Here is a 24,612-nt window from a genome sequence, read left to right on the forward strand (position 1 = left end):
AGAATGTAGCATCATGGGCAGTGTAGTCCGTGCTGCAGGGAGAATGGACTGCCATACCCGTTATGTGTCTGTGAGCGCGAGGGAGGGAGAAAAAGGAAGTAGAAAAGTTCGAGTTGTGATCGAGCAGAAACGGGAGCTGGAAGCATGTAAATATAATAATAATCACTGCAGCCAATAAGAGTGCCTGACGAGCCCAGTTGTGTAGGCTATTAAGACTCGCCTGTACGCTGTGTTCGTGTTTTCCTCCGAAACAATAAGTTCCGTTGGAGCAGCCTTTCAACGCCTCTCTATGCCTCTCCCCTCTCTCGCAAGCAAAGTTGACCCACACAACAAAGTAAAGCTGTTTTTCGGCTACGAACCCGCTGTATTAGCCAGAGGTCCCGTTACTATGGTTCGGAGCCGCGGACCTTCAGCAATAGTGATAAATCACACAGCAATAGTACATTTATGCAGTTGTAAAAAGCATGATAATATATTAAGTAATCCAAAGTATTCAGAATACATTACTCTCATTGAGTAACGTAACGGAATACGTTACAAAATACATTTTGGGGCATGTATTCTGTAATCTGTAGTGGAATACATTTTAAAAGTAACCTTCCCAACCATGACCTCTCCTCCTATGTCAGCTGGCTTAGACTCATGCTTATCCCATGTCTTTCATTTCTGTGTGATCATAGCAAAACAAGCGGCACCTTCCAAAAACAACGAAAAGAATGTAAAACATCATATGATGTTTGTCAAATTTGACCGAGTATCCCCCCCGCATTCCTATATTTGACTTTGAAAGTAACCTTTGCTTCCTGTTTGAACCAGAGGGCGTGGATAGCCGCGGCAGCAGCAGCAATGAGCAAATCACAAGAAAGAAGACCAAATGAAGCGGATAGAGTTACATGTTTTGTTTATGTTTTCACGGACAATTACTATGATAAGTAAGTGCCACTCCATGTTTTCCGTGATACCCTGTCGTTTGGTGATAATATCTGCGTTCCTGCTGACGGTATGTTGAAAGGTTTTTGTACACGCTTGGATCGGCTTGGGCTGAAATGAGATAAACTTGCATGTGTCACAACGGACGGGCAGGGAAACGTGAAAATGAAAAAAACAAACAAAAAACTGCTCATTACCAATGCGGGTCCTGGTGGTGGTGATGTAGAAACATCAAAATGATGGGATATGTGGTGGATTAAGAGTGTGTACAGATCATAGCTCTACAGTTTTAATATGTACAATTCTATTTCTTTTTCATTTTCAGGACAGTTCATATAAACTAATAAATTCCCACTTAAGCGTGACCCCCCCCCCCTCTCACTTCACCCACAGTTCATAAAATAAAACAAAAAAGTATGGTTGAGTTTTGTTTTGTTTTTGTTTTTTTGTGAGAGGATTTTTCACATGAGATAAGATTATAGCAATTCACTGGGTAGTAACAGAATTTAGATATAACTCGAAAGATCTTCATGGTGGTGGGTGATGTTACAAAATTATGTCATTGTTACATTATCAGCTCAGTACACAGCCAGGGCCTGTTGGTTTTACCTTGAGCACACAAGGACATGGGAAACTAGCAAAATGTTTTCATTTACCTTTCAGTAGTTTGTCTGTCACCAAAGTCACACACAAAGAAGGCAATCATCTAGTCTCCTGGAGTTGCATTAAGATTCTTCTTTTTCAATCGGCTGTGAAAACTTAAGCAATAGTAAGGGTGTGTTTACTAAGTCAGTAGCTGGAGCAAAGTATAATCCAGCTAGTCTACTTATTTTAGTAATATAGCCTTGATTTTTGACTGTCTGTATTCAGATTATTTAATACCTAAGGTGTGCTTTATGTTAAACGTGATATCAGAAACAGATGCCAAGCTACAGCAGACTAAAGCAAGACCTGAAGTCAAGACCTGTAAATTTTATGATTTGAAAGGCACCTAATATCATTTATATTATATAGTTTCTGTAAATAGCACAAGTTTTGTTCATGTTTATTTCTTGTCAGGTCAGTGGACTGAATGTGAAAAAGAAATTTAGCACTAAAGAATGTCTTTAGTAGCCCTTTTTTCGATTTTGAAATAAAAACATTTAATACTACCTCATGTTCCCCTCAAAATCTGAAAAGCATTTCCATATTTTCAGTGTATGTTTGAATTATTGCATCCTTAAAGTATGTGAGGTGAACATGGTTGGGGATGAAATAATTTCTGTCTTTCTAATGAGATCTTCAAGCTGTTAATATCAAATTTAGTATAATTAATTGAGGACCTTTTATTTTGCGTAAATTAATTTCCAAGTTTTTTTCCATTAGGCCCATCTATGGCCCCTAAACAATCATAGTAGGAATATTCATTCATCGGTGTGTGTGTGTGTGAAACAGATTAACTCTGCTTTTTGGTTCATATAAGCTTTCTCCTCATTTCTTCTCTTGGAAGCATAAATACTCTCCTCTCTTACTCTCACTCACTGTGTTTGCACAGCTGGCTGCACATCTACATCTGTTTGTTGTTTTTTACGCTTGCCCACTCCCTGATCTCTTATTCTTTTGCATGTTTCTCACACTTACATATTTCAGATGTCAGACAAAATTAACCTGAAGAAACACACAATGCAGTGTTATTTTCAATTCAATTTCAGTTCTTGTTGCCAAGAGTGGCACAACCAGTAATTAGATTTAGGGGGAAAATATGATCAGGTAGGTTTGGACAACTTTTTTCCCTTAATAAATAAAATCAGCATTTCAAAGCTATATTCTTTTTTTTTTATTCATTTGGGTTATTCTTATTTAATATCTGAAATATTTAACATGACAAATATGCAAAATAACTAAGAAATCAGGAAAGCAGCAATTTCTTTGTCCTAGCACTGTATTTCTGTAACTGACATAGTGTTACTCATCCAGACTAATCCAAAACAGCTGACTGGCACATCCAGGCACATGGTCAGGGAGAGCTTGGTCTGCTTTTGCTTTGTTTTCTATTTCTATTCTCACTCAGGCACTTTTATTTAATTGTTGAAAGTCAAACTAATGATCAAAATAAACAGTCAATTAATTGTGTGTTTTAAGTGTTTACGTGTGAAAATCTTCTTGGATGCTCTTTTGTTTTTACTTTTTAATCTGTGATCTGATCTTTCATGTACTTTCCAGCTCTCCGGGTGATTGGTGGAGGTGTGACAGTGGTTCAAGGAGGTACTGCTGTCTTACCGTGCCATGTCATTGAAACCAACGATGACCTGACACAGATTACCTGGCAGAGGAAGACGAGAGAAAAACCTCACAATGACAATTTCCTAACTATCTTACCCAGAAATGGACCGCAGTTTTTCAATGGACGTGATGATCGATTTAAATATATCGGGAATTTTAACAACAAAAATGGAACTCTCCAGTTATCCAATGTTACCCTGAAGGATGAAGGCAGCTACACGTGCATCTTCACGTTGTTTCCCAGTGGAAATCAGAAGACTGAGATACCTCTAAACTTGCTCGGTATGAAAAAACACTTTATTTAAAATATTCTGGGTGTTTGTGTGTGAGACAGAGACAGAGTTACTTCGAACATCCTGTATGCATGGTGATTTATTTGTGTGCTGTAACTCTCCTAGTGCCTCCTTTCACAAACATCAAGGACAATCTTCCCACTTTGGGCACAGAAGAGGTTTTATTTGCTACCTGCACGGCTGCTGGCTCTAGGCCTCCTGCAGAGGTGAGGTGGCTCACTGGTGCTTTGGGAGACAAAGTGAGGACAACAACAAACTCCCCACAGTATGACAACGATACGACTACCACAGTCAGCTCTCTGTTTGGAGTTCCTATGAGAGAGATTAATGGTCAACAGGTCCAGTGTGTCATCAGCGGTGACTCCCTGTCTCCCTTCACCATACAGGTCTACTGTGAGTATCAGCTGCGGATGTAGTTTATTATTTGTCTTTTGTTGTGTCACTGTTGATTTTAGAATTTTAATTGTTTAACCAAGTTGTAGCATGTCTGCCACTATGAACCCCCCCCCCCACACACACACACACACGCACACACACACACACACATGCACCTTGCACACGCCGTTTCTTTATCACAGTGTTTTTATTTACATTTTCTACACTGTTATTTGCTTTACAGCACTGTCCCCCAGCTCTGTCTATGCTGGGTATGCCTCTCCCTGTCCGCTCAGCGTTTTCTCCCAATGCACCATTTTGCTGCTGTGTAGAAACAGGGGAGGTATAATTAGATATTGGCTGTCAACTGTTCCATCCTGCCTCCTCTGGCACTGCAGCTATGTCCAGTCTGCGCCACAACCCACAGCCCACATCCAGCTGCCATAAAAATATTTTTAGTACACATCCAGGACTTGCTAAGTTTTTTTTTTTTCTTTCTTCATATGCGATTGTGACATTTTCCCTGCTCTCATGACTTTGTCTCCTGGTTGTGGCAGTCAATATTATGTCACAACAGATTAAGAAAGAATTTCTGAAAGATAAGCAGAGCAAAAGTCAAGACAAAATGAGGACATCTAGGTTGATACAAAGGCTATTGTTACGCCATTATTGTTAAAGACTAAATAATGCTTAATGTGGGTGTTTTGCTTTTTGGACTGTCAGATGAAAGACAAAATACCAAGTACCAAAATAATTGATCTTTACTGAGGTCAATATACCTCAATTTGGAGTTTTTGGCTACCTTGAATGAGCTTAGTTTACCTGAACTGAGGCATCGAAAAAAGTCAAACTTAACACTCATTGATTTCGTCAGAGACATGCTGACTGTCAGTAGCTACAGTTAATGGACTGAGCTGTGCCAGAAATCCAAGGTAATGCCGGTGATGACATAGAGGAATGCTCTCTCAGCAGACCTTCATCCCTCAATACCAATCCATGACTATTTCAGTGACACAGCACTGTCCTGCAGTGTTACCAACCTTCAGTTTTTTTAGTTGAAGCTGTTTGTAATTGAGTCAGTGACATATTTAAATCACTATGAAGGGATCACTCCTTGATCTAAATGACAAGTAACCAAGATTTATGGATTTGCGTGCCATAATAGGATTCAAACATATGTGAAATCATTAATATTTCCTTAGTTCAGGATTAACATACTTTTCTCTATATCTTTTGCAGTCTCACCCACAGAAGTGAACATTAGAGTGATTTCAGAGGACTCGTTTGAGTGTGTGACAGAAGCCAACCCAAATGCAATATTTAACTAGAGCAGGTAAAGTCATTTGAATAATTACTGTGTGTGTGTGTGTGTGTGTATGGTGAGTGGCAGGTCAAGCAGGACCCAAACACAAAGGGATGAAGTGGAAGAGGCAGTTTTATTGCTGTAACAAATGCTATACTCAAAACTAAACGGTACAGGCCAGGAGGAAACCAGGAAACTAGGAACTAGAAAACAGAGCAGAAACACAGCAAATGGGAACAAATCGACGAGGAACACACACTACGCATGACGAGAGGATGGGCAACAGGTCATAATGGGCGATTGTGGCTCAGGAGTTGGCAGTTCGCCTTGTAATCGGAAGGTTGCCGGTTTGAGCCCTGGCTTGAACAATCTCGGTCGTTGTGTCCTTGGGCAAAACACTTCACCCGTTGCCTACTGGTGGTGGTCAGAGGGTCCGGTGGCACCAGTGTCCGGCAGCCTCGCCTCTGTCAGTGCGCCCCGGGATGGCTGTGGCTACAATGTAGCTTGCCATCATGTGTGAATGTGTGTATGAATGGGTGGATGACTGGATGTGTAAAGTGCTTTGGGGGTCCTTAGGGACTAGCGCTATACAAATACAGGCCATTTACCATAACACAGTTGTACTAAAGAAGGAAATAGGAAATAGGAAAAAGGACTGTAAAAACTAAAACAGGAAGTAAGATAACACAGAGACTATGTCACAAAGGCTTGGCAGAGGAACCAGGGAGAAACAAGCATGGGGACATGACTGACTGGAGAGACAGAAATGGAACAGCAAACACTGAGACAAGAGAAAAACAAATGTGAAGATAAGACTGACTAGACACAGGAGAAGACAATGAGGAAGAAAAATTTAAAAAAAAAACACACAAAACGGAAGACTAAGAGAAAAATACTTAATAGATGACATACAAATAACCACAAACCTAAGAATCACATAAACTGTACAAAAACTGGTCACGTGTAAGAGTTAATCTCATGTGAAATGCAAACTGCTTCTAATGCAGCTGTGTAAGATTATTTCCATAAATGCAGCAACTGTCAAATTTGATGTAGCCTACTCCCATGGAAAAGATCACAAAGTAAATTAAATAAAAATTCTGTTAAAGCTGGGCAAAGTTGGATACTATTGCAGTAGATACTTGTGGTGACTCCATAGTGTAGTTTACACATTCGTACGTGAAATCTTGCTGGTTTGAGACCAGGAGGAGACCTCTGCAAACTCAAATATTCAGAGCCCATCCACTGTCGCGACTGCTTGTAAAAAGGGAAACACTGAAAGAAGTATTACATAACTGTGTTTGTGAAGTTTTTTTTCCACCTGAATAGACTTGATGCCATAAGTTTTGTTGGTGGTGGTGGGTTTTTTGGGTTTTTTTTAGGTTTTTTTTCCCTTTCACTGACAGTGAGCTCTTTCCAGGAGATAAATGTGTAAACACATTTGAATTTTAGTTGAAGATGCTCAGAGAATTCTAGTCTTCAGCATAAACTATAGGAATCCCAAAGGCATGGCTGTTAATGTGTGGATGGTCTGAACTGAGTGAATATTTTTTTGTAAAGTTAAAAAAAAAGCAGTATCGTTTCCACCAGCACCCTACAGCTCAACAACCGTGTTAACTGTTAAGTCAATTGACTCCAAGCCAGATTGTTAAGTCAGGAATACGCTGTAGTCTTTCTTTGTAACAAATTTGAAGCTCCTGGTGCAACATGCTTGAATTTCTTTACTTTATTCCACTAAAATATCTTACAGCCTTTAAAAGCCTGTGTGTCGTTTCCCACTTACTTGTCATATCCTTTGAGCTTTCTGTGGTTTAAAAGCAAAAATAAAAATAGAGGTTCAACCCTCCTTTTGATGATATCCAGTTAAACATATCTGATCATCTTTTCTACTCAAGTCAATGTGCAGTGACAGGATAGGAAAATTACATTCAAAAAGCCACATAAAATGATCTGCTGTAGCCTATTGCAATTGCTGTGCAATAGTCAAGAGACATTGTGACTTGACTGAAAACAATGTTGCAAATAAAAAGAAAAGTGTTTTGTCACTGGAACTCTGGAGGATTGCAGAGGCCGTTTTAGCTCAGCAGACAGAAGCTGAAAGACTGTTGACACATAGTTTCACTTATCATTGTCCACTTATCTAGTTCAGGGTCATGCGTGGGGGGCTGGGGCCTGTCCTAGTTGCTAAAATGGTAAGAGGCACTTTCTTTTTTTATACACTTTCCCCTTTTTACTTTCAGTGGGCTCTGGCTCGGAGTCAATCGTATGTGGCTCATTATCTGATGCCGCCTCTGGACTAGTGTTAGACATAACCTAAGAGCTTGATGGTTCTGTGTCAGAACACTGGCTATGAATTTCAGACGGATCAGGCCTTAACAAAAAAGTTATAATTCGTTGTCTTCATCTTTTCTCATTACCCACAGTTATATCAACTTCTATCGGGCCTAGGCTACTCACCTCTCTCTATCTGCCTGCACTTTCAAACGTACACATGTAGGCCTATAGGAATATCTGTACCGCCGCCAATCAGAGAGGTCCCGCCCTTGACTATCTCTGATTGGTTTAGAGCACGATATAGGCATATTGTGTCTGTTGTTGACCACATGGAGACTTTTTTTTCTTACTCAAGCAGCTGGTTGCATTGGTGCCATTGAGAAATTAGAGCCCTGCATGTTTTCTATCCTTTCCCAGTGTTTCCCTCAATGTTTAGCTGGTATGTGTAGGTTTTTATTTAACCTTTGTATTAGTTACTTACTGTTTTATTTTGAGACTCCTTTTTTCTGAGCTTTGTGTTCCTTCACTGTGTTTGTGTCTGTTGTGTCCATCTGTGTTTAGTCTTTCTACCTACCAGGGCTGGACTGGTAATCTGGCATACCAGGCATTTTCCCAGTGTGCCAGGACACTTCTGGGCCGATGGGTCAATATCATTTTTTTTCTTTGTCGTCAATATCATTTTATAGCCTACAGGCTGGCTAGTGGTCCACTGCCACTAGCCCTACAAGCACTGACTGTCACTCATTTATTCTTTTTCATTACTGACACTGGATTGCCTGATCAAATCTCTTAACATGACCGGCCGTTCTCCTACCATCCACCTTGTAGAACAGAAGTTTACTGTGTAAGAAACCTTTGATAAAGATGGACAACCAAAAGTGAAAAGGTGGAGCTTTAAACGCTATGACAGAAAAAGAAAAAAGAAACTAGAAATAAATGCAGAAAAATGTATCAAATTAACCAAAATGTTAGCTGCTGCACCATCAATCCTATTACAAGCAGTGACTATTATAAAGCCTTGGTAGTCACATAAAGGTGTTGTTGCTAGCACTGTCCATGGAGAAGTGCATGACAAGGGACAGTAGTCCCAAAAATGGAGGGAGAAAGAAAGAGAGGAAGATGTAATTATGGTGGTAAGAAAACAGTTGGTGGGAATTAATTAGGAAGTTAAAAATTTAAGTAAAACCATCACCATGAGCCACTGCTAATAGCTAAATACACATGTATACATGAGTAAAATAAATTATTTTTTCCTTTTTGTTGTGTTTCAGTATTTGGATCCTTATTCTGCAATCAGTAATGGCTGTATGAAGTTTCATGAAGCATTAAAGCTTTTCATCCACTTGGTAAACTCATGGGCCAAAGCTGCATTGTGCTTCATTTGCTCTACTGTGCCAACAAGTGGACAATAAATGTAAAACAGAGTGAATATAATAAGACGGTGTTGATTTGAGTAAATGAATGATCTTTGTTGTGCCCAAACATGAATTCTAAGCTTAATAATATGGTGTTTATTTTTATGATATTATGGTGGGATCAAAATGGAAACAATTGGGAGAGGGTTGTGATGTGAATGTGCCTGGCTGCCTCTATCCGCTCGGATCTTGTTTTTCAGGGAGTCATACCTTGTAATTAGGTAAAAATTAAATAATGTAATGTTTTGGTGTGAGCAAGGAAAGTGCAACACAAAAAGCTAATGACTAAAATTAATTTGCATTTTTGCAAAACTCACATTTTTTTTTGCCTTCTCTGTACATTTCATGTAGAATCTTGTTCATGTTTTTTCCAGATCTGTCCAGTCTTTGCCACAGCCTGGTTTCAAAGTAGACGGTGCAAAGCTACAACTGCTGAGTCTGACCTCTGATCTAAATGGCCTCTATCAGTGTGAAGCATCTAACGCATATGGACGTAAACATGGTCAGCTCTATGTGCGTGTTGCAGCAGGTGAGGTCAGCTTGGATTTAGCTGTGCAGTTTGTCCAAATCTTTCTGGATTTGTTTCTGAGTTTTTATTTGAGCTTTTGCTGGTGTTGCTTCATTCTGATCTTGTTCTGAACACCAACTAGCTTGAAGAGATTGGCTTAAAGTATAAACAGCATGAAACTGACAAGTGAATGAATGGATGACTCAAGCGCCACTCAGTGCAATACATCGTTTTAACTCAGGCCACCATTACAAGCTCAAAACATGTACCATTGCATTGTTGGGAAGGTTACTTTGAAAACGTATTCCACTACAGATTACAGAATACATGCCCCAAAATGTATTTCGTAACATATTTCGTTACCTTACTCAATGAGAGTAACGTATTCTGAATACTTTGGATTATTTAATATATTAGCAAGCTTTTTACAACTACATGAATGTACTATTGCTGAAGGTAAGGTAAGGTAAACAAACTTTACTTTGTTGTCTGGGTCAACTTTGCCAGTGAGAGACATTGAAAGGCTGCTCCAATAGAAGAAGGAAGGAGACAAACATGAACACAGTGTACATTCGAGTCTGAATAGCTTACTTACAACTGGGCTACACTGACCATGAGGCTACATTCTTTAGGGCTATGCCTGTAACACTCTGCCTATTGCCTTCATATTAAATAATTTTTTGAACAATAATTTTTTAAAATATTTCTTCACGTCATTATGCGGGCCGCAGGTAGAGGTTACATGGGCCGCGAGATTGAGACCCAGGCATCAGAGCCTCTTAATGCGTGTTTTGTTTGGGTTTTCACCGGCATGGAATTACCAAAAATAGAGAGGGGACAGCCTAACATATGAAACAGGAAAAGACCTCCGTGTAATCCCTTTATTTCAACAAAGTAACTATATTCAGAATACTACCTTTTTAAACGGTAACTGTAACAGAATACAGTTACCCATATTTTGTATTTTAAATACGTAATGCCGGTACATGTATTCCGTTACTCCCAAAAACTGCCAGCTTGCTTCTTTCACAGTCATATTAAGTTTGTCTTTTATTTTTGTGCCTCACCTGCCAGCAGATGAAAGTTTTTTAATATGTTGAGTCCAGGTGTAGAATGATTTTGGAATACAGCCAAGCCACCTGAGGTGTCCTATTGCCATTTAGAAGACTTGGAATACTGTCTGAGTCATCTAAATGCGAAATATAAAACTAAAAGCCATGAAAGGGAAAGAGAACAACATCAGTCTAATTATATTCTTCCTCCTTGTGTCCCTGTAGGAGCATGTTCTGCTGCTTGGACCTTATTTGGTCTTTTGCTTACTCTGAGTGTGATTGGGGTTGCAGCATGGTGCTTCTTTAAATCTGGATGTTTTCAAAGGTACTCGGAACAGCAACACTTCATACACTTAATTTGTAGTTCTCCTGATATTAAACCATATACACATAATGTTCAAATAGGTCTAAAGGTTTTTGATCATTTGAAATAAACAATCAAATGCAATAGAGAGAAAGACTGTCAGCTTTAATTGTAAGTAACAGTATGTGTGAAATGTTATACATATATACAGGGTGGGCCATTTATATGGCTACACCGTAATAAAATGGGAATGGTTGGTGATATTAAAGTCCTGTTTGTGGCACATTAGTATATGTGAGGGGGCAAACTCCTCAAGATGGGTGCTGACCATGGTGGCCATTTAGAAGTCGGCCATCTTGGATACAACTTTTGTTTTTTCAATAGGAAGAGGGCAATGTGACACATCAAACTTATTGATAATGTCACAAGAAAAACAATGGTGTGCTTGGTTTCAACGTAACTTTATTCTTTCATGAGTTATTTACAAGTTTCTCTTTGTTCACAGCATTTACATGTCGAAGAGGTTAACACGTGAGAAGCGGATCGAAATTGTGTTGATGTCTGGTGAACGCAGTAACCGGGTCATTGCAGCAGATTTCAATGCAAGACACCCTACGAGACCACCCATCTCCCATGCTACAGTTAGCAAACTGCTTGCTAAGTTTCGTGAAACTGGTTCAGTGTTGGATTTGCCAAAATGTGGACGCAAGAAAACTGTCACTAATGAAGAAACATCAGTGGCTGTCCTAGCTTCATTCAGCAAGAGCCCACAGCATAGCACTCGCCACATGTCACTGGAGAGTGGCATTAGTCGAACATCCCTTCGGCGGATATTAGCTACTCACAAATGGCACCCTTACAAACTCCAGCTACTTCAGCATCTCAACAAGGATGACCCAGATTGGCGCACAGAATTTGCAGAATGGGCAAAACAAAAATTGGAACAGGACCCTCAGTTCACGCAGAAGATTTTGTTCAGTGATGAGGCAAACTTTTATGTGAATGGTGAAGTTAACAAACAAAACCACCGCTATTGGTCTGACACTAACCCACATTGAATGGATCCCTCCAAGACTGTTGGAGCAACAAAAGTGATGGTTTGGTGTGGTATATGGGGTACAACGATGGTGGGTCCATTCTTCATCAATGGAAACCTCAAGGCCACTGGATATTTGAAATTGCTACATGATGATGTGTTTCCCTCTTTATGCACTGAAGCTGGCACGTTCCCTGACTTTTTCCAGCAAGATGGTGTACCACCACATTATGGGTGCCAGGTCCGAGCATTCCTAGATGAACAGTTTCCTGGAAAGTGGATTGGTCGTCGTGGGCCAGTTGAATGGCCCCGAAGGTCTCCCGATCCGACCCCCTTAGACTTTTATCTTTGGGGTCATCTGAAGGCAATTGTCTATGGTGTGAAGACACGAGATGTGCAGCACCTGAAACTACAGATACTGGATGCCTGTGCTGGCATTTGTCCTGCGGTGTTGCTATCAGTGTGTGAAGAGTGGGAGAAGAGGGTTGCATTGACAATTCAACACAATGGGCAGCACATTGAACACATTTCATAAGTGGTCAGAAACTTGTAAATAACTTATGAAAGAATAAAGTTACGTTGAAACCAAGCACACCATTGTTTTTCTTGTGACATTACCAATACGTTTGATGTGTCACATGGCCTTCTTCCTATTGAAAAAACAAAAGTTGTATGCAAGATGGCCGACTTCTAAATGGCCACCATGGTCACCACCCATCTTGAGGAGTTTTCCCCCTCACATATACTAATGTGCCACAAACAGGACTTTAATATCGCCAACCATTCACATTTTATTACTGTGTATCCATATAAATGGCTCACCCTGTACATCAAAATAAAGGTCTATGACTTTGGCATTGTACTTCTGTCATGTAATCCTTAGATAAACAATATTTCAACCCAGACATTATACAACAAAAAAGACATACCACACTTGATTTGGGACAGTGACATTGTAGACCCTCTGCTGAATTGCTCTCCGTCCTCTAAAAGAAACAAAATAACAAATATGTTAACTTCTTCCTTATTCCTTGCATTCATTATCTTGTTTGCCATCTATTGACTGTGTCAAGTGCCATACACATTATGAATAAATTTGTTTCCATTTTTATCACTTACCTTGGCCTTCCTCTTTGAGATGTAGATTGGTATAATGAGCCCATAATATGTGCTTTAGCTTCTCCTTGAAGTGTTTGCTCAGTTGACATCTCCATCAGTGATTAATAAATTCCCTCAAGAAGCGTGCATAATCTTCTCCCAGAAACATTTTGTTGAACATTATTCATGAGCACTAGAAATGTTGCAATAATGAAAACGTGTTCTTCAAGGTGACGCAATATAAACTCCAAATTATTTCTACCATTGCAGTTTGAACAGCTGTCAGAAAACAGTTGTCAAGCGCTACAAAGTACTGAAACAGTTCAGCTGGTGCCATTTTATAAAGGCAGAGAATTCAGAAAAACTTCCTCTCTAAACATGAGGTTCATACATTCTATATATTCAAGTTTCATTCTATATATTCAAGTTTCATTCTATATATGTTATGCTATAAATTAAATAAGTAAAATGTATGGAGAGGATTCCAAGTGTCGCTTATGAGGAAAAGCTCATAATCTGAAAAGTACAACATCCTCTTTAAGACACTGAGAATTTAATCTCATGTACTACTGATGTTTATTTTTGATTTAACATGACTTGTTGTATAAATTCATTTCAGCCAAATACAGTAAGGATGATTGGACAGTGTCTGACAGTACATATGGACAATGATCCAACACACAGTACAAAAAAACCCACAAGTTTTTGAAGGTAGAGCAGGATTCTGCATTGACCGACTCTGACTCTTCTATTACTCCCATTTTCAGCATTTCAGCCAATTTCCTCTGAACAATTTGCCTTTTATGTTCAGATTGGCGTAAACGCACCATCACACCAGGCTGTTTCAAAATTCTGCTCGATGAGTGACGTTTGGCTGGACAGGGGGGAGAACATGTCTGCAAAGCGCTGTTGCAACTTGGCAACATCTGCTCTCAGGGCCTGTGTGAGATGGTTATCACAATGGAGGGAGGCAGGATGGAATTTGGCACCTCCGACCCCAACTCATCTCTTTCCTTCACCAGGCTCACCAGAGAAGTGGGGCTTATATTTTAACAACAACGGCACTATAGGATACCTGTGAATATTACCATGAGCACACTTCACCTCCACCCACTCTGCCTGCAGCAATGCCTCGGGGTGAACCAAGCTTTGGTACACGAGGGTCTGCGTAAGCCCGTGTCCACCAAAGCATGGCATAAAGTAGTTCAATCGCCACCACACTGTGGCCATCCCCTTGGCATGGCTCAGGAGCCTTCTGGATTTCCTTCTTGTAAGGTGGACCCATGCACACAATGGCTGTGTTCACAGTTCTCAGTGTTTATTGTAATGTTAAACACACAATGCCATAGTCCCCACTCAGGGCTGGTCTCAGCTCACACACCCGCATGCGTCTCTTGCTTCACTATAAAAGGAAAAGAGACTGTCATCAGTACAGTCACCACCACCTGTGGCCTCACCTGCCTCCTGTCACCGCCCCTTTGAGCTCACTGCACACCCCTTCCCCTGCAGCTGAGCCAGGGACCACACCTCCGCCACACTGCTGTTCTCGAGATACAATTGCAAATTCATTAATTCCCTGTTTAGACTTCCTGCACTGTAAATAAATGCACTGAACTGTCAATTTGTGAGTCTGCATTTTGAGTCCTTCTGACCACCCACCATGACAGTAACGGGACTCAAACATTCCAGGAAGATCAACTTTATTTTCATTGGTTCACAGAATATCTTCCCAAAAGTCTTGGGGATCATCAAGATGTTTTCTGGCAAATGTGAGACCAGCCATTGTGTTCCCTTTGTTCAGCAGTCAGTGGTTTTCTCCTTGAACTCTCCCAAGAATGTAATTTTTGCCCAAAAGAGCCTGTCTGAGTTTTTTATGCATGCACTAATTGTATGCATAGTTTCTTTGGTTAATGTGAGCGAGATTCTGAAAAAGTATTTGGGTGAGTTCAGGATGTACAGCATGATAGTTCTTAAATAAAATGTTTGAGAGTAAAATATTGTGATTTCATATTCAGTTATTATTATGTGGTTGTTTTTATTTTTTTTAAACTGAACCTTCATTTAACAGGTAACAGGTTAAAAAGGCACCAGCTGGACAACGCTTGAAGGTTGACGCCGAAGAGAACAACAACAATTCTTCCCAGAGATACGATAACAAGAATGAACTGACTCTCTTGCCCTATTCCTCAAGGCCACCTGCGTAGGCTGCGAACTGTTGATCTACACCTAATAGGTGAAAGGACACTTTCTCAGGCTGAACACAAGATACACATCCCCACACACGCACACACGTACACTGATACTGATATGCCCTCACCGCCACCCTCTCCTGCCCAAATTCGATGCCTCCCATGCTTTCCTCCCATCCGATGTGAACAGTGGGCCAGACGGAAAGAAAGTCATGTTTTCAGTGATTCAAGAAGGTAAAAAAAGGAATTCTATTTGTGCTTTCATTTCTCACTCTTTATCCAGGCCACTCACTCATTCCAGTTCTTCATGTGTAATACAAAGGCTGTTGAGACAGCCACCCTCCTCTCAGTTTTTACTTATGTTGTCTATGGCCATAGCTGGGAGGTTCATCAGTTATGTTTGTATACTAACACAAGAAAGAAAGTAGACAGGAGTACTGGGTGTACTGTTAGGTGTCCGAACAAGGTGGCAAAGGAAATGTTTTTTTCTGATAAAACTGGTGAGCTATAGCATAAATATTTGGAAAATAATACGTTTTTTTCTTAACCCTAGAAGCTAGGTTAAGAAGAGAGGTGATGATCAGTGAGCAGCAGCATAGAAAATGAGCACAGGGGGTATAGAGAAGGGCCTATTGTTTATGGTAGAATAAGCACAGTTGGAATAAGAAATAAAAGTTACAAATTTTAGAGGAAAACATCTTTGTTCTGTCTTTTTTCCACCCACCCGATTCATTAGCATTCTGACTTTTATGATTGAGCAGTGTGATGTTGGGGTGTAGCGGGCAAAATATTTGCAATCCGAAATTTTTCCCGTTTCTACCTGACACTGCGGTCAAGTGAGCCCTCACTTACGAAGTCACAGTCAAGCTAGCCGCACCGCCAGCCGCACCGAAAATGTGGTTGCACTACTCTTACGCATATTACGGTATGGGTGAAGCCCGGTTTAGAAACGCAGTCTTTTGCGTCCTGGCACTATTTTACTTAACAATCCACTCCCAGTTTTAGTGTATCTCCACTTTTCCCCCTGTGATCCACAGCCCAAATTACTGTATGATTCAGAGAAAATTAACAATAAAATTTACCCACTATACTCTACTGTACTTTTAATATCCTCATCTTTGACCTCAGATTACAGGAAAACTGTAAGAGGTGACGCAGATATCTCACTGGATTATGACTCTGGGTGACCCCCACTCTTCACCCTGTCATCCACAGCCAAAATTACTGTACAGTATTTGAGAAAATTGATTGTAAACTTTGCACAATTTACTCTACTGTACTTTTAATGTCCTCATCTTTGACCTCAGATTACAGGAAAACTATAAGAGGTGACGCAGATATTTCACTGGATTCTGAATCTTGGCCATCTCCACTCTTCACCCTGTGATCCACAGCAAAAATTACTGTACGGTTTTCCTGAAAATTGATAGTAAACTTTGCACAATTTACTGTACTGTACTCTATATATTCTCATCTTTGACCTCAGATTACAGGAAAATTGTAAGAGGTGACACAGATATCTCACTGGATTATGACTCTGGGTGACCCCCACTCTTCACCCTGTGATCCACAGCCAAAATTACTGTACGGTTTTTGAGAAAATTGATAGTAAACTTTGCACAATTTACTCTACTGTACTTTTAATGTCCTCATCTTTGACCTCAGATTACAGGAAAACTGTAAGAGGTGACACAGATATCTCACTGGATTCTGACTCTGGGTGACCCCCACTCTTCACCCTGTCATCCACAGCCAAAATTACTGTACGGTTTTTGAGAAAATTGATAGTAAACTTTGCACAATTTACTCTACTGTACTTTTAATGTCCTCATCTTTGACCTCAGATTACAGGAAAACTATAAGAGGTGACGCAGATATTTCACTGGATTCTGAATCTTGGCCATCTCCACTCTTCACCCTGTGATCCACAGCAAAAATTACTGTACGGTTTTCCTGAAAATTGATAGTAAACTTTGCACAATTTACTGTACTGTACTCTATATATTCTCATCTTTGACCTCAGATTACAGGAAAATTGTAAGAGGTGACACAGATATCTCACTGGATTATGACTCTGGGTGACCCCCACTCTTCACCCTGTGATCCACAGCCAAAATTACTGTACGGTTTTTGAGAAAATTGATAGTAAACTTTGCACAATTTACTCTACTGTACTTTTAATGTCCTCACCTTTGACCTCAGATTACAGGAAAACTGTAAGAGGTGACACAGATATCTCACTGGATTATGACTCTGGGTGACCCCCACTCTTCACCCTGTCATCCACAGCCAAAATTACTGTACGGTTTTTGAGAAAATTGATTGTAAACTTTGCACAATTTACTGTACTGTACTCTACATATTCTCATCTTTGACCTCAGGTTACAGGAAAACTGTAAGAGGATATTTTCACTGGATTCTGAATCTAGGCCATCTCCACTCTGCACCCTGTGATACTTCTTGCAGGCCTTTCAGACTGATCTGGTAAGAGCATTTGGTAATCGGGCCTACAACAGGCCTGTCATGTTCATGTGTGATGGATCCCTGGTACTCCTCCGATCCATTTCCATGACATTCTGCAGAACAAGTCTAGAGGATCTGCTGCAGAAGTACTATGTCTTACTGAGTGGCCAGCAATTCAACATTCCCATTCTTCATTGATGTTTGAGCCATGTCATGAAAAATGCCAAGGACCTTTGTAAAAAAACATTTATATCAATAATTAAAAAAGAATACAAGATTTGTAATGTAAAGGTCATACTAACAGTGATTTCATTCATTCATTTTCCCAGCATTCCAGAGAACTACAGGCTTGGAATGCATGTGTTTGGGCTCCTTGCATGCTGTGATAACTTAAAAGACATGGATGATGTTGTCCATAGTGCAGCAATAGTGTTTTGCAGTCCTTGTAGTGGAAGGAACGTAACAAAACACTACAACAACTTGAAAATCCTTATGCAAAAATGGGGGACCCTGGATTTGGATGAAAAGACTGTGATTGCTGAAGATTACAAGGTTAGCTAAGATTTATTTTTTAAGTGACCATATTAATAACTTTTTTACTTGTGTCTGTCGCAAATGAATTAATGAATTCACATTATTTTAAAAATATATATTTTTAACCACAATAACATTTTACATAATTAATTTTTCTTTGGTTTGATAACTTGCTGAATACAGATATATATCTGTTTTACAGACTGATGTTCAGAATGCCCCCTTGAAGACCCATTTCCAGGCAATTGTTGACAATGCAATACTGGACTGTGAGGGCGAAAGAAACATCTTTCATGCACCCAAATTTATTGCCGGTCTGGTAAATCACCTTCTACCACAACTTTGTGGTCATCAATGATACTCGGTACGTTTTTTTATTTGTTGTATTACTATCTTAAATTGTCAGTTATTAATTAATGTAAATGTGCTAAATGTTGAATTATCTATTTTAATTATGTTTTTGAATTACTTGTATTCTCCTTAGGGGATCTTGGACGTCATGGTACTGGTACTGCTTACCAGCAGCTCAGTAAACTCTATGGTGACATTCAGCAATCCAAGAACCAGGTATCATAGCGAGAAGAATAAGTGAAAAAGAAACATAAATTGTACATAAATTTACAATACATAGATACTGACTTAAACAATGTACTATTGCATTTAAGAATTTTACACAAGACAACAGAACCCAAGGAATCATGGAGAAAAGCCAGTGGGATTTGAAAAAAATCCATATCCAGAGAAGGAGACTGACAAGGCTTGATGACTTTGTGGAAATTTATCAAAAAATGCACGATGCCCTCCTGCTTGAATATGCAGACATGAAAAAATCAAGACAAAAGGTATGAATAACTTCCTAATAATGAAAATTGTGTTTTATACAACTAGAACAAGAAACTAAGAAAAAGTGAAAACATTTGGCTATGACTATAGAATTAAGAGATGATAAAATAAGTAAGCATTAAAAGTATGTACATGTAAAAAAACCAGTATTTTCACGTGGAAATGGAGAAATGGAAAGACAAACGCATTAAATGAAAAGGTGTGTACGTGTCACCGTTAGTGACAGAACTGCCACTGAAGAAAAAGAAAACTGAGGTAAGTCATCATGTTCCCATTATTTTCAATAATTAAACCTTGTGATGTCCTCCTGATTGCCATACTCCTTTTGTCCTCTGGGGTAAACCGTCTGCTTTGACTATTTATAAAGCATGAATTATAAATTATCATCCGTCTCCATGTTTCAATGTTTTATCAAACTGTATTCCAACTGATTACCTGAAATCTTTATGTGTTTTGACATTGTATTACACCTAGGCATGGGCCTTAGTGAACCCCCACTTTAATGCCAAAAAATGCATGTCCATAGGTGACATAAGTGGAGGAGGAAGCTCAGGATTTTTGCTTTTTGCTGGTCACACCATGTACAGCTTTGTTTTCAGCAGCTGTAGGCCAAGGGCATATGAATTAAACAAGCTTTCAAGGCTGATTATTGTCTTTTGGAGACCTACTGTATTATGCACAGCTCGCGTGCCCTGACTGCAGGCAAGCAAGTTTGCAATCATACACTAGCATGTTCTCTGTACAGCTGGACCGGGCATCACATACTGCCTATGTTTTTATCTCATAGTTCCTCTGTTTACTTGGGACGTAATGTTGGACAGAGTCCTTTAAGGAGACTAGGCACTCATACACAGTCATATCAGTTCCTGTATGGTACACCAACAGCAGGACAGATGCTCACTCGTTACATACATCTCAAATCAGAACACGTTTGTCTCATTCATGACCATATTCTTTTGTATATTATATTCTATTATATAAAGTAATTCAAAAATTTTATCTGTTAACAGATAAAAGGGAAGACCACTGTTCAAACCTTTAAACAGGAACAGCACAAACAATATGATGCTCGTCAAAACCAGGTATTTTTAGAAATGTTTTTAATGTCTACATTTATGTTTTTTGTGTTATTGTCATAAATGTCAATCTGAAAATTGACAAGTGTCTATGTTTGTAGGATGAGAGCCAGGAACAAATAGCCGTTTGCCCCAAAATAGCAACATACATGGCTAATAAAGCATCGGTCACAGTATGGAAAAGAGATTTATGTGCCTTCAAAGTGGATGCAATTGTTAATGCAGCTAATGAAAGTCTCTCTCACATGGGTGGACTTGCAAAGGCACTGTCTGCTACTGGAGGACATACTATCCAAGCAGAGAGTGATCTCTTCATTGCCAAAAATGGCAAATTAAAGGCTGGACAAGTTGCAGTTACCACAGCAGGCAAACTACCTTGCATGAAGCTGATTCATTTGGTAGACCCGTGTCTGCAGAATGACCCCACAGTGCACATGATATACCATGCAAAGTAAATTTTAACTAAAGGTATTTTGTCTGTGAAGGTTCTCAGTCATCCAGGTCATCGTAGTCAAAGGAGCTTGCAAAGAAAAGCGTCTGGACTTCTTTAAGTTGCTTGAAGACGTTTCACCTCTCATCCGAGAAGCTTCTTGAGTTCTAAGATCAAATGGTGGAGAGTCCCAGATATAAACCTAGTGGGAGTATCCCCCCACAGAGGGACAAATGTGATCCTCTAATTGCCTGAGCCAAGGTGTGAAACATTTTCAGAAAACCTGATTGGGACCCACACATACATACATTTAATGCTTACTTATTTTAATGTAAGGTCTTCAAGGGGGCATTCTGAACATCAGTCTGTAAAACAGATATATATCTGTATTCAGCAAGTTTAAATTAATTATGTAAAATGTTATTGTGGTTTAAAATATATATTTTTAAAATAATGTGAATTCATTAATTCATTTGCGACAGACACAAGTAAAAAAGTTATTAATATGGTCACTTAAAAAATAAATCTTAGCTAACCTTGTAATCTTCAGCAATCACAGTCTTTTCATCCAAATCCAGGGTCCCCCGTTTTTGCATAAGGATTTTCAAGTTGTTGTAGTGTTTTGTTACGTTCCTTCCACTACAAGGACTGCAAAACACTATTGCTGCACTATGGACAACATCATCCATGTCTTTTAAGTTATCACAGCATGCAAGGAGCCCAAACACATGCATTCCAAGCCTGTAGTTCTCTGGAATGCTGGGAAAATGAATGAATGAAATCACTGTTAGTATGACCTTTACATTACAAATCTTGTATTCTTTTTTAATTATTGATATAAATGTTTTTTTACAAAGGTCCTTGGCATTTTTCATGACATGGCTCAAACATCAATGAAGAATGGGAATGTTGAATTGCTGGCCACTCAGTAAGACATAGTACTTCTGCAGCAGATCCTCTAGACTTGTTCTGCAGAATGTCATGGAAATGGATCGGAGGAGTACCAGGGATCCATCACACATGAACATGACAGGCCTGTTGTAGGCCCGATTACCAAATGCTCTTACCAGATCAGTCTGAAAGGCCTGCAAGAAGTATCACAGGGTGCAGAGTGGAGATGGCCTAGATTCAGAATCCAGTGAAAATATCCTCTTACAGTTTTCCTGTAACCTGAGGTCAAAGATGAGAATATGTAGAGTACAGTACAGTAAATTGTGCAAAGTTTACGATAAATTTTCTCAAAAACCGTACAGTAATTTTGGCTGTGGATCACTGGGTGCAGAGTGGGGGTCACCCAGAGTCAGAATCCAGTGAAATATCTGCGTCACCTCTTTTAATTTTCCTGTAATCTGAGGTCAAAGATGAGGACATTAAAAGTACAGTAGAGTAAATTGTGCAAAGTTTACTATCAATTTTCTCAAAAACCGTACAGTAATTTTGGCTGTGGATCACAGGGTGAAGAGTGGGGGTCACCCAGAGTCAGAATCCAGTGAAATATCTGCGTCACCTCTTATACTTATCCTGTAATCTCAGGTCAAAGATGAGAATATTTAGAGTACAGTACAGTAAATTGTGCAAAGTTTACTAACAATTTTCAGGAAAACCGTACAGTAATTTTGGCTGTGGATGACAGGGTGAAGAGTGGGGGTCACCCAGAGTCAGAATCCAGTGAGATATCTGCGTCACCTCTTACAGTTTTCATGTAATCTGAGGTCAAAGATGAGGACATTAAAAGTACAGTAGAGTAAATTGTGTAAATTTTATTGTTAATTTTCTCTGAATCATACAGTAATTTTGGCTGTGGATCACAGGGGGAAAAGTGGAGATGAACTAAAACTGGGAGTGGATTGTGAAGCAAAATAGTGTCAGGACACAAAAGACTGCGTTTCTAAGCCAGTCGGCACCGATACCGTAATATGCGTAAGAGTAGTGCAACATCATTTTCGGTGCGGCTGGCGGTGCGGCTAGCTTGACTGTGACTTCGTAAGTGAGGGCTCACTTGACCGCAGTCTACCAGACGGGAGAGTTTTTCAAAGGCAACAAGTTCTGATAATCCTATGATATACATATTATATTCTTCTTCTTTTTTTCACCCTTTTGTCCTAAACTTAAGTAGAAGTATCCTTCGCCATCCGCATTTTCCTCATCAGAGCAGTCATCCGGGAATAACAAGGGCGAAAAGCGAAGAAAAGAAGCTGCGTGTTGTTTTCTTTATGCTACTACAAGAAGTCATGTCGCGCTATTTTCCCACGATCATCTGTCGTTTGGCGATAATATCTGCGCTCCTGCTGACCAGAGAAACGAACAGTATGTACAAAGTTTTTGTTTGTTTTATTTATGCTTGGATGGGCTTAGGCTGAAATGAAATGAACTGGCAGGTGTTACAATTAATGCTGTCCAAATCTGACTAACTGACTAGAGTTCTCTTACTGAACAAGCAAAAAGAACTTAAACACCGAACATGAAGTAAGTGAAGTACAACCGAAACAGGAACAACACTTTTTGAATAAATGTTGCAGAAATCTGCACATTTTGCATCACATTTGTTTCTGGGAATGTTGATTAAATAGTGATTACAATGCTATTGCTATTGCTTTTGCCATGCCTATATCACGTTTTCATTGTCTCATTAAAACAACTACTTGTACCAGTTTGAATAGAGAGAGCCAGTTTGATGTTCGGAAAACTTGAGTTTGGCTCAGGTACAGACACAGCAGTTCCACTTTCTCATGTGGCCCTTTGGGAAAATTAGTTACCCACCATTGCTGTAATACACATAGTTACTTTGTAACCTGCAGGGACACCAACTAGCTAAGCATGTTTGTGCGTTTTTTCTGGTTAAATTTTTACTTTAATGGCAATTGACAGACTGTAGTCATTTTGTGGACACTTGTTTTTATTAGTTCAGGAAAAACTTTCTAAAATCTTTTAGTAGTTTTAGCTGCAAACCCTCCTCTCATTAAAAGATTGTGGCTTCTGCTACTTTAATTCATGTGACCACATATATACAAACCCTCCTGACTGGACTTGGTGAGAAAGCTGGTTAACTTTCCCATGTGTAGCATTCCCTCTCCCAAGTCTTACAGATAAGAAATAAACCGTGAATCCGCCCTTAGTTGTGCTGCAATAACCATAGGCTGCTGGGGGATTCCCATGATGCATTGAGTATTTCTTCTTCACTCACCTTTCTCACTCACTATGTGTTAATACACCTCTCTGCACTGAATCATACTTGTTATTAATCTCTGGCTCTCTTCCACAGCATGTCTTCTGTCCTGTCTTCCTTCCCTCAATCAACCAGTCGCAGCAGATGGCCGCTCCTCCCTGAGCCTGGTTCTGCTAGAGGCTTCTTCCTGTTAAAAGGGAGTTTTTCCTTCCCACTGTCACCAAAGTGCTTTCTCATAGAGGCTCATATGATTGTTGGGTTTTTCTCTGTGTTTATTATTGTGGGGTCTGCATTACATAATAAAGCACCTTGAGGTCACTGTTGTTGTGATTTCTAAATAAAATTGTGTTGAATTGAAAGGAAACTGAAAAAATATGACTATTCAGTTCGGTTCCCTGATTAGATCTGCACAGTACTAATTCCTTATTCCTCACCCAGACCAGACGCCAAGCTGCTCTGATAGTCCTGGTTTTGAAAAATTGATCCTATTTGGAAATGTAGCTGTAATTGTGAAACTGGTGTTTTACCTTATGCAAATCTGCTTCTTTCTTGTTTCTATTTTTACGCTGAGGTCTGAGCCTTAATAGTGTTTCATGCTCTTTACAGGTCTCCAGGTGATTGGTGGAAGTGTGACAGTGGTTCAAGGAGGCACTGCTATCTTACCGTGCCAAATCATCCACACTGATGATGATTTGACGCAGATTACCTGGCAGAGGACAACCAGAGAAAAACCTCAAAATGACAATTTTATCACTGTCCAACCAAGGGAAGGACCACGGTTTGTCAATGGACGTGATGATCGATTTAAATATATCGGGAATTTTAACAACAAAAATGGAACTCTCCAGTTATCCAGTGTTGCCCTGAAGGATGAAGGCAGCTACACGTGCATCTTCACATTGTTTCCCAGTGGAAATCAGAAGACTGAGATACCTCTTACAGTGATTGGTATAGAAAAAACAAACACATGTATTTAAGAGATGTGTTTGTATATGAGATGTAGACAGATTTACTTTTACTGTCACGCTTACATATTGAATTATTCATTTTCTGTAACTCTC

The 24,612-nt window shown here is 39.6% G+C and overlaps 3 protein-coding genes across 11 annotated transcripts in view; all 3 read left to right on the top strand.

The window, feature by feature from the left end:
* LOC146500560 (nectin-3-like) overlaps positions 1 to 11,838 on the top strand; it is a 78,883-nt gene extending 67,045 nt beyond the window's left edge. The window contains exon 9 of the transcript XR_014869715.1: positions 11,809 to 11,838. The gene's annotated coding sequence lies outside the window, so the exon portion shown is untranslated. The remainder of the gene's footprint in view (positions 1 to 11,808) is intronic.
* Positions 3,105 to 24,612, top strand: part of LOC146500564 (nectin-4-like) — a 55,127-nt gene continuing 33,619 nt past the window's right edge. For 3 of the 8 annotated variants that reach the window (XM_085134691.1, XM_085134693.1, XM_085134694.1), the window contains exons 1-2: positions 22,380 to 22,692; positions 24,158 to 24,499. In XM_085134691.1, coding sequence (XP_084990817.1) covers positions 22,443 to 22,692; positions 24,158 to 24,499 — 592 coding nt within the window. In that variant the 5' untranslated portion in view covers positions 22,380 to 22,442. Of the gene's footprint in view, positions 3,475 to 22,067; positions 22,693 to 23,647; positions 24,500 to 24,612 lie in introns of those variants that run through there. The other 5 variants (XM_085134699.1, XM_085134696.1, XM_085134695.1 and 2 more) reach the window with 5 other exon arrangements.
* Positions 17,252 to 20,644, top strand: LOC146500565 (uncharacterized). 2 transcript variants are annotated; one of them, XM_085134710.1, is made up of 7 exons: positions 17,252 to 18,054; positions 18,239 to 18,400; positions 18,521 to 18,603; positions 18,702 to 18,878; positions 19,890 to 19,961; positions 20,057 to 20,353; positions 20,441 to 20,644. In XM_085134710.1, the coding sequence occupies exons 2-7, from the start codon at positions 18,391 to 18,393 to the stop codon at positions 20,504 to 20,506; spliced, it is 705 nt and encodes a 234-aa protein (XP_084990836.1). In that variant the 5' UTR covers positions 17,252 to 18,054; positions 18,239 to 18,390; the 3' UTR covers positions 20,507 to 20,644. The 2 variants fall into 2 exon arrangements, 1 of the variants encoding a protein (XP_084990836.1); XR_014869719.1 differs by lacking the exons at positions 17,252 to 18,054; positions 18,239 to 18,400; positions 18,521 to 18,603; positions 18,702 to 18,878; positions 20,441 to 20,644 and adding an exon at positions 18,884 to 19,134 and having other exon boundaries at positions 20,057 to 20,097.

The sequence above is a fragment of the Neolamprologus multifasciatus genome, chromosome 16, assembly GCF_963576455.1.
Source record: "Neolamprologus multifasciatus chromosome 16, fNeoMul1.2, whole genome shotgun sequence".
Lineage (NCBI taxonomy): Eukaryota > Metazoa > Chordata > Actinopteri > Cichliformes > Cichlidae > Neolamprologus > Neolamprologus multifasciatus.

What these genes read in the sequence shown, in the direction of transcription:
- LOC146500565 (XM_085134710.1), top strand. An exon ending in TGAAAAAATCAAGACAAAAG is followed by an intron (nt 18,879 to 19,889) that starts GTATGAATAACT and finishes ATCTGTTAACAG; the next exon opens with ATAAAAGGGAAGACCACTGT. An exon ending in GCATGAAGCTGATTCATTTG is followed by an intron (nt 20,354 to 20,440) that starts GTAGACCCGTGT and finishes TTGTCTGTGAAG; the next exon opens with GTTCTCAGTCATCCAGGTCA.